Source organism: Dunckerocampus dactyliophorus, chromosome 5, assembly GCF_027744805.1.
Source record: "Dunckerocampus dactyliophorus isolate RoL2022-P2 chromosome 5, RoL_Ddac_1.1, whole genome shotgun sequence".
NCBI lineage: Eukaryota > Metazoa > Chordata > Actinopteri > Syngnathiformes > Syngnathidae > Dunckerocampus > Dunckerocampus dactyliophorus.
Window position 1 is genome coordinate 8,776,988 of NC_072823.1, and position 13,009 is coordinate 8,789,996.

Below are 13,009 nucleotides of genomic sequence, written 5' to 3' on the forward strand. Positions count from 1 at the left end.
TTACAGAGAGAGTGAAAATTTCAAGTGTTTTTTTTTTTCATAATTTTGATGATTATAGCTAATAAAACTAATAAAAACCTCAATTCACAATTTTTAAATTACATTTTTAAGCAAATCAATTTACTTTTGCACGATGTTCGAAGTGTTATTGAGATGCTCTTGCATACGTACTTATATGAGCAACGTCACGGTGCAGTCATGACTCATTTTTACCACCAGAGGGCGCAACTGTCTTATGTTCTGTATCCTGTGTAGAGTACTGTGTATTTTGGATCCCATGAGATTTCCACATCAAGTGCATCACCCCCTAAAAAAAAACAAGTTGTAAAGTAAATAATAAAATCCGCCAATGAATCTTCCTTGTAGGTGCTCGCAGATGGAAACCTGCAAGCCCACTGTCCACTCCGAGACGGTGCTGAAATGTTTCCGCGCAGCTGCAGGTAGAATTGGGGTGAACTACGTTTGCATTCCAAGTCGAATAAAGTGCACATAAACATGTATGTCATTAATGGTGTCCTCTCTGCACGCTGGCCAATTACTGCGCACAGAGACACGCTTAGCATCTATTGGTCTGCAGCCTGGATACAGCACACTGCGTCTTGGTATTTGTGGTTGTAAAGAGCTGCAGGAGAAAGAAGACTTATAATTTGAAGACGTGCCAGGGGTACATTGTCAAATTCAAAAGGCATTTCAAAGAGTCCAACCATGCACTTTTTTTTTTCCCCTCCTCGTCTTTTCTGTCTATCCTCCTCTCCCCTCGACTTGCTTTCTTCTCGCATGGTTTGAATGGACCAATGGGCCTTCAAGTTGGAGACATTGGCATGCAAATGAGGCCAACGCGTGCTCGGCGCGCACTGAAAGCTCAGATTGTTTATTGAGCTCCCGGAGCCACGCGCCTGGCCCGCGGAGGAATCACACAGCGGGGGCGGGGCATTGCCACGGAGCGTGCGTGGGAGGGGTGCGCGTCAGGGCGCGTGTTGAAAAAGAGGAGTACTGCCAACGTTTGGCTCACATCGGCAGTCAAGAGAGACCACGTTGGACACACGGGTCCCCCTCCCACGCCAAGCATCACTTGCATCCATCACAGGAGTTGACACGGACATGGCGACCATCACCACTACGCATACCTCCTTCACCTTTGCGCTCACCGAGAGACGCGCCGGTTTGAGCGCGCAGGACTGCTCGCTCCCGGCCGTACACGCCAGCAGCGGGGCGGCGGCGGCCCACCAGAACCGAAGCAAAGTGCTGAAGAGACAGCGCTCCAACTCGCCCGAGCTGCTGCGCTGCAAGCGGCGCCTCAGCTTCACCGGCCTGGGCTACTCCATCCCTCAGCAGCAGCCGGTGGCCGTGGCGCGGCGGAATGAACGTGAGCGGAACCGGGTCAAGCAGGTCAACATGGGCTTCCAGACGTTGCGCCAGCATGTGCCCAACGGGGCCGCCAACAAGAAGATGAGCAAGGTGGAGACTCTGCGCTCCGCGGTGGAGTACATAAGGGCTTTGCAGCAGCTTTTAGACGAGCACGACGCGGTGTCGGCGGCGTTCCAGTGCGGCTTGCCCTCACCGACGCTTTCCAACACCTACTCAGCCGACCCGGAGTCGCCTCACTCCGCGTACTCGTCGGACGAAGGCGGCTACGAGCCCCTGAGCTCCGAGGAGCAGGAGTTGTTGGACTTCACCACCTGGTTCGACCGGTACTGATGCAGCAGCAGAGCCCCACGGCGGTACACGTCCGTGCGTAAAAGCCAGGGACCGAGACTGGACACTAGCCTGTGACTCCCTCCATCACCTGACTGCCTCTGCATGGGAAGCAGCCAAGCAATAATGACAGCAGAGGAGAAGCCGGATGGGATGGACCTCCACCTCCACCTCCACCCCTGCTGCATACAAAGTGAAGGAGTTGGACTGTGTCATGTTGACGCTGAAGTAAAACTGCTGAATAAGTGCAATTAATGGGTGACACAGCGTCCTGGAAGATGATGAGTCAGCAAACTTATCTTCACATGGTGTATACATTTCTTACTTGTCATTCACTGTCATATGAAGACATATTTTTCTACACTCATATCTGTCATGGATGAAGTTTTGTAAGCGTGTGACCTGACAGCAATATCATGGCTACTACCTGGGACAGATTGTAGTTTATCCTCTAGGACTGGGGTGTCCAAAGTTTTTCCACCGAAGGCCACATACTGAAAAATCCAAGGATGCATGCATTGAAAAAAAAAATCCAATATGCTAACACGTAAAATATATTTAAAGATAAAAAGCTTTCTTGACAGCTTTGTCAACATTTCAACTTTTCCCTCTTATGTTATGCATTTTTTGCTCTTTTTTTTTAACCTCTTTTTACATTTTTTTAGGAATTGTATGTTTAGAATGAGCTGCAGGCCACACTTTGGACACCCCTGCTATAGGAGATCTTTATTGATGTATGCACTTGTTCTCCGCTTCCGGTAGCCTCAAATGTAAATATTCGATTTTAACAGATATATTTTGTGTAAAACCTCTTTTGTAATAAATAAATAATCTATTTATATTAAATGCTTGTGTTGGTTTGGTTCCATCTGTGCGCAACCTATGGAGTGCTTCTATACCCCCCACCCTTTTTCCGTGACCTTTAATTGGGCCCTCAATAAGCATCAGAGACGTGCACCTTCCACCACTCTTTGTCCGTATTCAGGGTGGGGAGATTAATATTACGTTTCATGCATTGCATTGTTTCAGGAGTGCACGATTTCGCCTGGAGGGAGAGTGTTTTTCGGGGGGAAAGGAGGAGGGGGAGCAATTCACTCTTCTCAAAGCCTATTTGAAATACGGCCCCGGGAAAGTCAGCAAGACAATGAGTCGGGTCAAAATTCGTATTGGGTTGGCTGAGATCAATCTAAATAAAACCTGGGCTTGTAGACTACTTGTATCTCCAACTGTGTTTTTCACGCAAGGCTCAATCACAAGCACATCTCCTGCAAAACACGGAGCACTGCACCCCACTGCGGGCGCCATTGTGCCTCCTTTGCGCCTCATTATTTAAATTGAGGAAAGCCTTTATTGAAAATGATTCAATACAATTACTACCATTAAGCTCTGATGCCAGAAGAAGCTACACGAGTTCAGTAGCCTATCTACACTCCTGATCAAAATTCTAAGACCATAGAAAGTTGCAAGAATTTACATTTTGCACTGCTGGATCTTAAGGAGGTTGTACGTAGAGTTTCAAAATGCAAATTTTTTGATCAAAGGATTAAGACCGTAGCTCAAGAATATGCACCACAACGATCTGACCGCGTTCGAAAAATGTACATTTTTTGCCTTTGTCATCAAGAGATCATGACAGTGTGAATACCCGACCGAAAATGACACTGAATCCACATTTTTACCAAGATTTTGACTTTTGAAGGCTGTGGTCTTCAAGTTTTGATCAGCTGATGATGTTTTGATCGTTATCTTTACACAGTGGAACGTTGACAACTACAGTAAGTGTAAAAGAAAAACAAGTTAACAGTACAGTAAAATTACAGTAGAACGACTATTTATGCGTTCAGAGCCACATGTGGCCTGATGGCAAATTCAACATGACTGCGTGTGCCTGGGAGGTGAGTCTTTTCACATGAGCAACAACTAACATTCCATTCTTGTCATTTGTTGCCTTAGCAGTCAGGAGATCTGGAAGATCTGGGTTTGAATCTCCCTTGGGCATCTCTGTGTGGGGATCTTCTCGCGGGACAATAGTGTAGAAACTTGGATATACTTTGGAGTAGTCAGTGTACGGTATTGTCGGCAAAAATTAATTTACTGACTGATTTTATTAAGTAACATATACAAGTAGATTTTAGAATTTTGCATTGATGTTTATTGATTGAATTATTAAGTGAGTGCCTTAATATAAGTACAGTAAATATAAGTGTTTTATGATTAACTGAGTGAGTGATTACAAGTCCTTTATAGAAATAATGTTTTATTAAATAATTAGCTGGGTAGATGAACAACTGTTTAAGTGTGTCAAAGGTTAACTTGTACTAGTAGCGAGAGCTCACACATAGCGAAGGCCAGCCGGGACCAGCAGCCAGATAGGGAAGAACAAGCAAGTCAGAAGCCTTGAGATAGCCTGGGGAAAAGAATGTCTTGGGTATGCTAGCTAAGAGGAAACAATTCAGCGACTATCACCTGTTGGCGTCACACAACTTCGTCAAAGAACCCGGGAGAAAGTTATCTTTGGAGAGACACTGGCGCCAATGGTCTAAGCAAAACAATTATAAAGCGGCAGAGGGGACCATCGATCGGGACCTGTTGCTCATCGTTCAGAGAGGAGGTGGAAGGCGTCCATGGGAAGAGAATCAGTCCGGAGCTTCGTAACCTTTTGAGATATTCTGTCTGATTTATTCTCAATACAATTCTTAAATTTAATCCGATGTGTGAGTCTTCTTTCCTTCTCATAACTGGAGATTAACAAACACGTAAGGGGGAAGTGAAATTGGCTTAATTCATTTTCTAAAGTGGTTGTTTGACCTTTAGTATGTTGTGGAGAATTTTATCTCCAACAGTAACGATGGTATGGATTTACCATCCACTGAAAATGACGCAACACATAGCTACATACACCTACATAGCTGCCAACACAAGTGAGTATCCAAAATAATTGTGTCTTCCCTCCATTCAAGCATGGTGGTGGTCTTAGCATGAGTGCTTCTGGCACAGGGGAGCTGTGGTTCAATGAGAGAAACACGAATTCCAACAGTGATTCTAAAGGAGAGCATTCAGTCACACCCTGAAGTGGGCATTTATTGGCTGTCACTGTGTTTGGGCTTGTTTGGCATTAGCTGATAATAAGAATTGGGAAGCTAAGGTGAGGAGCGGTGAGTAGCGGAGAGAAGACATGAAAATGGAGGAGCATGTAAGAGTTGTTGGTTCAATGAATGGGAAATGTACATTTAAAAAACGACAGCCCCGAGGGCACCATTGATAAAAGGTGGGGTGATATGCCTTCTTTGTAAGAGTTTGCTTTCCACCAAAGCAGCTCAAATTTAACCGACCTCATACATCAGCATACATCGAGGTGCGGCCTCGATATATATATCCGGACGTCGCTGTCCAGTCCAGTCCTTCCACGACAGGAGATATGTGATGTTACACATATCGGTATGGGTTGATATCGGAATCGGAACTTGAGAGTTGGACAATATCGTTTTTTTGTTATGTACAGTATCAATCTTTTGATCTGCCACAAAAATGCAATGAATGTAAATGAAAACACCTCAAAGTGAGTACATAGTATTATACCATACAATGCTATGTATAGTATTGTCCCTTGACAAGATATAACAAAATGGGTGCTGAAATGTGAGGAGTGTATTCACCTTTGTGGAATACCGCATACAGAAAATCCCCTGCATTCACAGGGGTTGCGTTTTCAAACCACCTGCGAATGGTGAAAAATGGACATGCCCATAAAAATGTCTACTTGACGTTCTAACATAAACCAATAGGAAGTCATCAAACCAAACGCCTCCCTCGCTCATGGTCAACCAAAAATAACACAATACCTGGAACACACAATGTAACTGAACCACACGGACATCCGCGTAACAAAATACACACTATCATACATGCAAAACAACACTATTGCATAGTAATTTATACCCCACAAGGCATGCTGGGTAACCTCCTGTTGGGGAAGAGTGGAAGCCCACTCCAGCTTTACCAATGTCAGGCAAATGAGATGGTTATCATGATGGTTTTCATCACACTTCACTCATCTTCATTATATTTAATTATACATTTGTATTTTTTTAATCAGTACCTGTTATGCTGATTGGCAGGGATAAATCACATAATTACCTCCACCAAGTGCAGTGTGGCATTTATGTTTTTGCCTGCATTTATCTATTTGTTTGTGTTCAAAAGAAGTTCTGAATGGATTTGGATGAAATTTTCAGGAATGGAAGAGCTGATTACATTTTGGGGGTGATCCGGATCACTGTCTGGATCCAGGAATTTTTCAAAACATTCTTTAACAATGCGAGATAGGACCATTTTTGGCATTTGTGCATGTAACTCCACAAAAAATGGTCAGCGCGCTTGGAAAAAAAAATACAGGAGAAGTCTCCAACAGGTTCTAGAAAATATCAAAGACTGATCCAAAAAATGTAGGGTTATTATTTTGGTATGAACCACAATATGGGGGGAACGATGGCGCTTGAAGGAGGTCTGTGCTCTCCCAGTGCTTTTCTAGTTTAATTTGATGTTACCAAATATTCTTCACCCTCACGTTTTCCCCTGGAAACTACCGTATTTTGTCCTTCTTTCCCGGCGCCCCGCATTTGAATCATTTCCCGTATTTTAACTGTGTGAAAACATCCTTTCCGTTACCGTTGGAGCAGCACAGCTTCCAGTCATCTCGGCAACTTTCGGACAGCATCGTATCTCATCCTGTAGGCAGTAAAGTCGGGCCATCAAATAAACAAGTAAAATAACATTACTTTTTTTAAACCAGCAACCACCCCACCTCACCCCCGGCCGTAAAATTTGTCTTGTGTCGGGGGGCTGTTGCAAATTTTTCTGGAAAGACCAACATTTTCCTTATTTTCCCTGATTTTCAGAAAAAAAAGCCCTTAGTTACAAATGCAAATATCGACAGGTACCATTCCTAACCCGATAAAAAGCTCACACACGCGCACACACACACACGCACGCACTGCCTGCAGGTGCTAGCCACGTGGCTGCACTTTGGAGGGAGGTGACAAAAGCTCTGGTGTGTCTATTGACTAGTGGCGCAGGCAGGATCAAACAAGTGATAAATGACTTGAAGAACATAATGTGTCGTATAACCTCCGACGTCACCAAGCCTCCCAAAGACAAATCAAATTGGGGCGTGCGACACCCCGCAGCCCCATTATGACACGCTTGATGGTGCCTCTGATGTCCTTGAGTGTCAACCAGAGGCCAGCTCATGCAATGAATGAGAGCATTTGTCCACTGACGGATTGATTGATATGCAATTTTCCCCTCAGCTGTAGCGGGACAAGATGGATTTATTCATGGTGTTTTGTCCTCTCGGGTCATTTTCATGTTGCAAATACGTACAAGGGCCATGTTAATTTTAATCCATCATTTATGTGCGGCTCATATGCACACAAGTGCGACAAGTGTCCTGTGTGTCAGTTGTTCCTGCGCCTCAATGAGTGTGAAAATTGTTGCTGAATAAGTTGCCAGCAAATGTGATGTCAACTCAAAATGCGTTTTATCAGTGTTTTGTGTCCCACAACGTCAACACGACATCGCATTGAGAAGTCAGAACACATTTACATGATAGCAATCTCACTGTTACTGTTTGCATAACTGTTCTATTTTGAAATAGCTTTAGGAAACTCAGTGGGATTCAGCACTTCAAAGTGAGGAATCATTTTGTGTTAAACCATGTTTACTATAGTAGTACAAAAGTCTTCGCTAGATGCTTTTGTCTTGTCAATGCTGGGATGAATAAAGGAGAAGCACTAACAGTATTTTTATGATTTTGTCTTTACACCGTAATGGATTATGAATAAAGAGACTTTCCGCTTTAGTTTAAGAGGTTTTACAGGCCCTCCTTTGTCAGGGACTCAGTAGTATTCGGACAAAGTGACATAATTGTAAATACGAGCACGGAAGAATATCATTTATAGTCAATAACATCAATAAATTCTGAGTTTCCTTTTCTCTTGTTTGTTTGCTGTCACTTTTGTCTTGAGTCCGTGAAAAGCCTGCTCTACTGGGTTGAGATCACATCATGTGGTGTGCTGTAGAGCAGTGGTCCTCAACCCCCGGGCCGTGGCCCGGTACCGGTCCGTGGGTCATTTGGCACTGGGCTGCACAGAAAGAAAAAAGAATTTCCATTATTTCATTTTTTTTTAATGTTTTATTCTGAAAAGTGGCCGGATTCTCTCTGTTACATCCGTCTCACTTGACGCATGTCCATTGTGCGTGTGCTAACTTTATCTCTTTATCGCTGCACAGATAGACTACTACTGTATTTTTACCATTTTTCTTTCACCTCATATTTGGTGTCAAATGCTGATACTATGTGGGAATGCATAAAGGTAAGTTTTGATGACTTATTGAGTGCTAATGTGCACATTTGTCTCAAGTTAATTCATGCTAGCGCACTGCCTTTTACCACACACGTCAAACAGCGATGTAATAATCTTTCTGGAAAAACTTGGCTGGAACTTGAACTGGTGGATGGTGGGTCGGCATTCATTTTGTTCTTTTAATTTGATGTTATTCATGTCTTAGTTTCACACAATACATAATAAATAAGAGAAATTAGATCGCTATAATGTACGTATAATGCAGGCGTTTGTGCCCCATAATATTACAATGCTACTTGAATAAAAACATTATTTTTCATACTCGATTTGATTACCAGGGTGCCTCGATTCAAGTTTTTAAATTTTTTTTAAACTCACCTTTCAAATGGATAGCAAGCGAGCAAGCTGCAGTATCTGAACACAACATCGACACCTCAGCTTTGCGTTATAGGTGACAAAGCAAATTAGTATCATATTTAATAATGTATCTCACCAATAAAAAAAACAAAAGGGCTCCCCGATCACACTTGGGACACGCCTGCTGTAGTTCCTGTACTGCAGGAACCACACACAAGCACAAGTCTTCAATAGATAGACTCTTCTGATGACAGCCGCCAAGTCACTTGTACTTTCTGATGTACAAAGTCAGTCTTCTGTATTGGAGACAGAATGAAAGAACCGTGGACGTGAATCCCTGACACCTCTGCATGTGTGTGGAACTAAGCTCCTGCTTGAGGGGAGGGATGGAGTTGGAGGTGCGGCTGTGTAGTAGTGTGGAGGTGGTGGGGGCTGTGATTTGCATGGGCTATTGTGCTGCACAAGTTTGGGTGCTTTTTTTCTCTCCCGGGCTCTTTTGGCCATTTACTTCCACTCTGGCTGGCTGTGGTGGGCTGTGAATAGTCTCTGCTCGGAGGAGACACAAAGGCGCTTTTGTGCCGCGGGCGCACCATATTCATCATGTAATGCCTGTAAGACAAATCTGATTGGACGTCTGTGTCACTTTGATGTGGGTCCAGAGTGCGAGTGGCCCTGAGATTGCTAACTTCACTCTCTGTTGCCTATTCTGCAGCATTGATACGGGGGTGGAGGCAAGGAGGGTGTAGACTGAGGTGGCTTGGGGGAGCGAGCCGGCAGGGGGTATCGTACCCATTATTTGCACGAGCAAATTCATAATAAATTTACCCATTCTACAAAACCGGGTCGAGATGATTGACACTACTTTGTGCCAGGCTCAACAAAAGCGCTGATTTGAGCAGAATACCAAATGAATGGGGCGAGCGTGGACTCAATTCAAACTATTTTAATCTCTCCCTGTCCTCACTCGTTTCTTCGCTACCCATTTCCCTCACACTTACCCCTCTTTTTTTTTAGCCCTAACTCTCTTGGCTCCTTTGTCAGGCGCATTCTCATTTTACAGGGCAATTCTACTCTAACGGATGTGCTAATTGTGCTGGGTTAAACTGGATGCTGGTGGACTCCTGTGATACAGACCTTATTGAGGCCTAATGACTGTAATGATGGTTTAGACAGAGTGTGCAGCATGGAAGGGACTTGTTGTAATGGGACACACACCTTCCAAAAAGTTAAATTATAGTATTTTCCAAGTCTTGGGGATCATCAAGATGTTTTCTGGCAAAATTGAGATGAGCCTTTTTGTTCAGCAGTGGTGCTCGCCTTGGAACGCTGCCATGCAGGCTGTTTTTGCCCAGTGTCTTTCTCATGGTGGAGTCATGAACCATGAAAGGGAATGTTCGGATCCCCACTGCTGATGGGGATGTCATACAGCTTCATGTCAAAAAATCCGAACTATCCCCGAGGCAAGTAAGGCCTGCAGTTCTTTGGATGTTGTTGCGGGGTCTTTTGTGACCTCTTGGATGAGTCGTCGCTGTGTTCTTGGGGTAATTTTAGTTGGCCGGCCACTCCTAGGAAGGTTCACCACTGTTCCATGTTTTTGCCATTTCTGGATAATGGCTCTCGCTGTGGTTGGTTGGAGTCCCAAGGCTTTAGAAATGGCTTTATAACCTTTTCCAGACTGATAGATCTCAATTAATCTCAGTTAAGTTATGTTTTAACAGAGGGGGCAATCACTTTTTCACACGGGGCCATGTAGGTTTGGATTTTTTCCTCCCTTAATAATAAGAAGTTTCATTTAAAAACTGCAGTTTGTGTTCAGTTGTGTTGTCATTGACTCGTCTTTAAATTTGTGACAAACATGCAGTGTGACAAACATGCAAAAAAAAAAATAAGAAATCAGAAAGGGGGCAAACACTTTCACACTACTGTATGTATAAGAAGTGTTGGATTTGGATTCATTATGACACAAAGTTTATATTTATTATTATTATTTTTTTATTTGCTTTGTCACTGCTCATTTACAGCTTTCTTATGCCTTCCTGATCCCTCCTCACGTCTGTTTGTGTGCCATATGACATCAGCGGTTAACTTATTTGAAAAAAAAAAGGTAACTCCCGAAACGGTCAAATCATGTGTGGGCTTGCCCTTTCTAGGATCAGTTTAAATGTGTTCACTCATTTCTCCTGGTACCATCAGGTGTTTTCTTTCACTCAGCAAAACATCGTAACGTCTTAAAGATGGGATGCTGTGCAAATTTAATGTCTGTCTACACGTCCCATTTTTACACACACAAGCCCCTAACCAAACAGACACACACACACACACACACACGTACAAGTATTGTTAGAGGTCTTGCCTCTGCATGCATGCCCCTGCAGAACCTTGTCAGTGAAACACCACAACACCAACAGTCCTCTTCACGGTTGTGTATTGTTCACCTAAGTCAGGGGTGTCCTAACTTTTCCCACTTAGGACCACATACAGAAAAATGAAAGGATGCAAGGGCCACTTTGATAATTTGTAAACCAGAACATGTATGCACAGAAGTTATATATACAGTACTTTAAGAAAAAACTGCATCTCAGCGTTGAGATTTACAGCCGTCCCTCGCCACTTTGCGATTTCAACACGGCTCCCTCACTCCATCGCGGTTTTTCAATAATTAATTAATTAATAAATGATCGCTGATTCGTGGTTTAGTCACTACATTGTTTTTTAAAAAATATTTTCTAAATATTTAAACATTTTCTTTTTTAAATGTTCTTCGTGTAATATTGTGACTTTACACCCATAATATTTTCTCTTTGTAGCTTTATCCCCAACCTCATTTCCAAATATTACAACTTTATTTTCTTTTGTTTGCTTCTCATAATTCTCATTCCGATACAAAAAAACAAATTTTTTCCTTTAATATTTCAGCTCTATGCTACTAAAATGACATTATTTTTCCTGACAATATTGCAAGTTCATTCTCGTAAAATTGCAATGTTATTTCTTGTTGGATTACAACTTTTTTCTCTTCATATTTTGACTTTATTCTTGTAAAACTACAAAAATACAAAATCAAAAACACCCGCATGACGCAAATGGCCCTTGGGATGCACCTGGGCCAGCCCTGCCCTAAGACAATTCCATATTTTCTTATCTCTTGTATTTTTACATTACCTCTGTACTGTGTTGCATCAGGATACGTAAACTTTAATGTAGGGGCGCCATGACAGGTGGTAGAGTGGTCGTCTTCCAACCTTAAGGTTGCAGGTTCGATCTCCAGTGATTGCGTCGAAGCGTCCTTGGGCAAGATACCGAACCCCCTGATGCTGCGTCATCAGAAGGTAAATATGCTAGCAGTGTCAAAGCGCTTTGAGTGCCTCGGAAGTGGAAAAGCGCTATACAAGTGAAAGACCATTTACAATTTAAGGATATGAAAGTGCATGTGGGATTAAAGTACTTTCCTAATGTATCGTCTTTTGTTGTAGTTCTTCCAAATTCAGATTTAGGTTGCAAATGTTTCTTCTCGGCAGCATGTCTGCCTCACAGTCAGGAGATCTGAAACGCAGGAGTTTGCATGTTGTCCCTGTGCTTGCGTAGCTTTTATCCGTGTTTCTCTCAAAACATGGTTGCTCAGCTAATTGGAGACTAAATGTTTTTTGATTTTTCATCACTACCTGGAAACCCTTCCTGTTGTCAGTTTTGGACTATATGGCGCTTCTCCTGACCACATTTTGTATTGTTTAAGGAACTCAAGCAATGCACGAATATGAGCCAATTTAAGGAACAGCTGAGCAAGTGGCATAAAAAATGAATGCATGCAAACATATATTCAATATATGTTTGCATGCATTCATATTGCACTATACTATACTATACTATACTATACTATACTATAGTGCATGGAGGGAGAAGACTGGTGAGAAGTATGTTATTATTTTCCAAGTCATTATTAAATAAATGTTCTGTATTTATTTATTCACGATAGAATGTTTACGTTGGTACTCCTGTATTATTTTTTCATTACTAAAAGAGATACAGTGGCGGTTCATTCACCATAAGTTGGTAATTATTTCTAAATACGTGATGATATAGGTAAAAGGTACAGTCTATAGGGGTGTCACTAGATCTTACAAGATTCAAATGTGGCAAGATTTCTCATTCAATGCACGCCCCCACTCTCTTTAAGTTGTCAACACGGATCTCTTTTACGTATGAGGTGTGTTATGAAGCGGAGCTTGTAAAGTGCGCTCGGCCAAATATAACGAGTGTAAACAGAACCGCTCCGTGATTGAGGGTGCAGACAAGTCCGACAATCTACGTGTTTTGATCTGTAACATCTAAGTAACTTAGATTAAATGTAGAATTACTACCTCTTCTGCTGTCCGTACCAGCCATTTTTGGCTCCCGGAACGTTCGAAGACGGAATAAACAGCCACTCGCTGACGTTGGGAACTCCAAGGTAGGTTGGATTATAAGGTCTAAAGTGAGCGTTAAGCACTTAATGTGCAGTTCCAGTAATGCCTTGCACGTTGCCACTTCCATATCACTGTTTCATTTATCACTTATCATTCGCAGTAGCGATGCCATCGTTCACAGTCTGATTG

General features: G+C 42.7%; 1 protein-coding gene across 1 annotated transcript; it reads left to right on the forward strand.

The window, feature by feature from the left end:
* Positions 1 to 897: 897 nt before the first annotated feature.
* Positions 898 to 2,661, forward strand: ascl1b (achaete-scute family bHLH transcription factor 1b). Its single transcript, XM_054776923.1, has one exon. The coding sequence runs from the start codon at positions 1,102 to 1,104 to the stop codon at positions 1,696 to 1,698; it is 597 nt and encodes a 198-aa protein (XP_054632898.1). The 5' UTR covers positions 898 to 1,101; the 3' UTR covers positions 1,699 to 2,661.
* The last annotated feature ends 10,348 nt before the right edge of the window (positions 2,662 to 13,009 follow it).

Excerpts from the sequence above, each read along its gene's own strand:
- ascl1b (XM_054776923.1), top strand. The coding sequence starts at position 1,102 with ATGGCGACCATCACCACTACGCATACCTCCTTCACCTTTGCGCTCACC.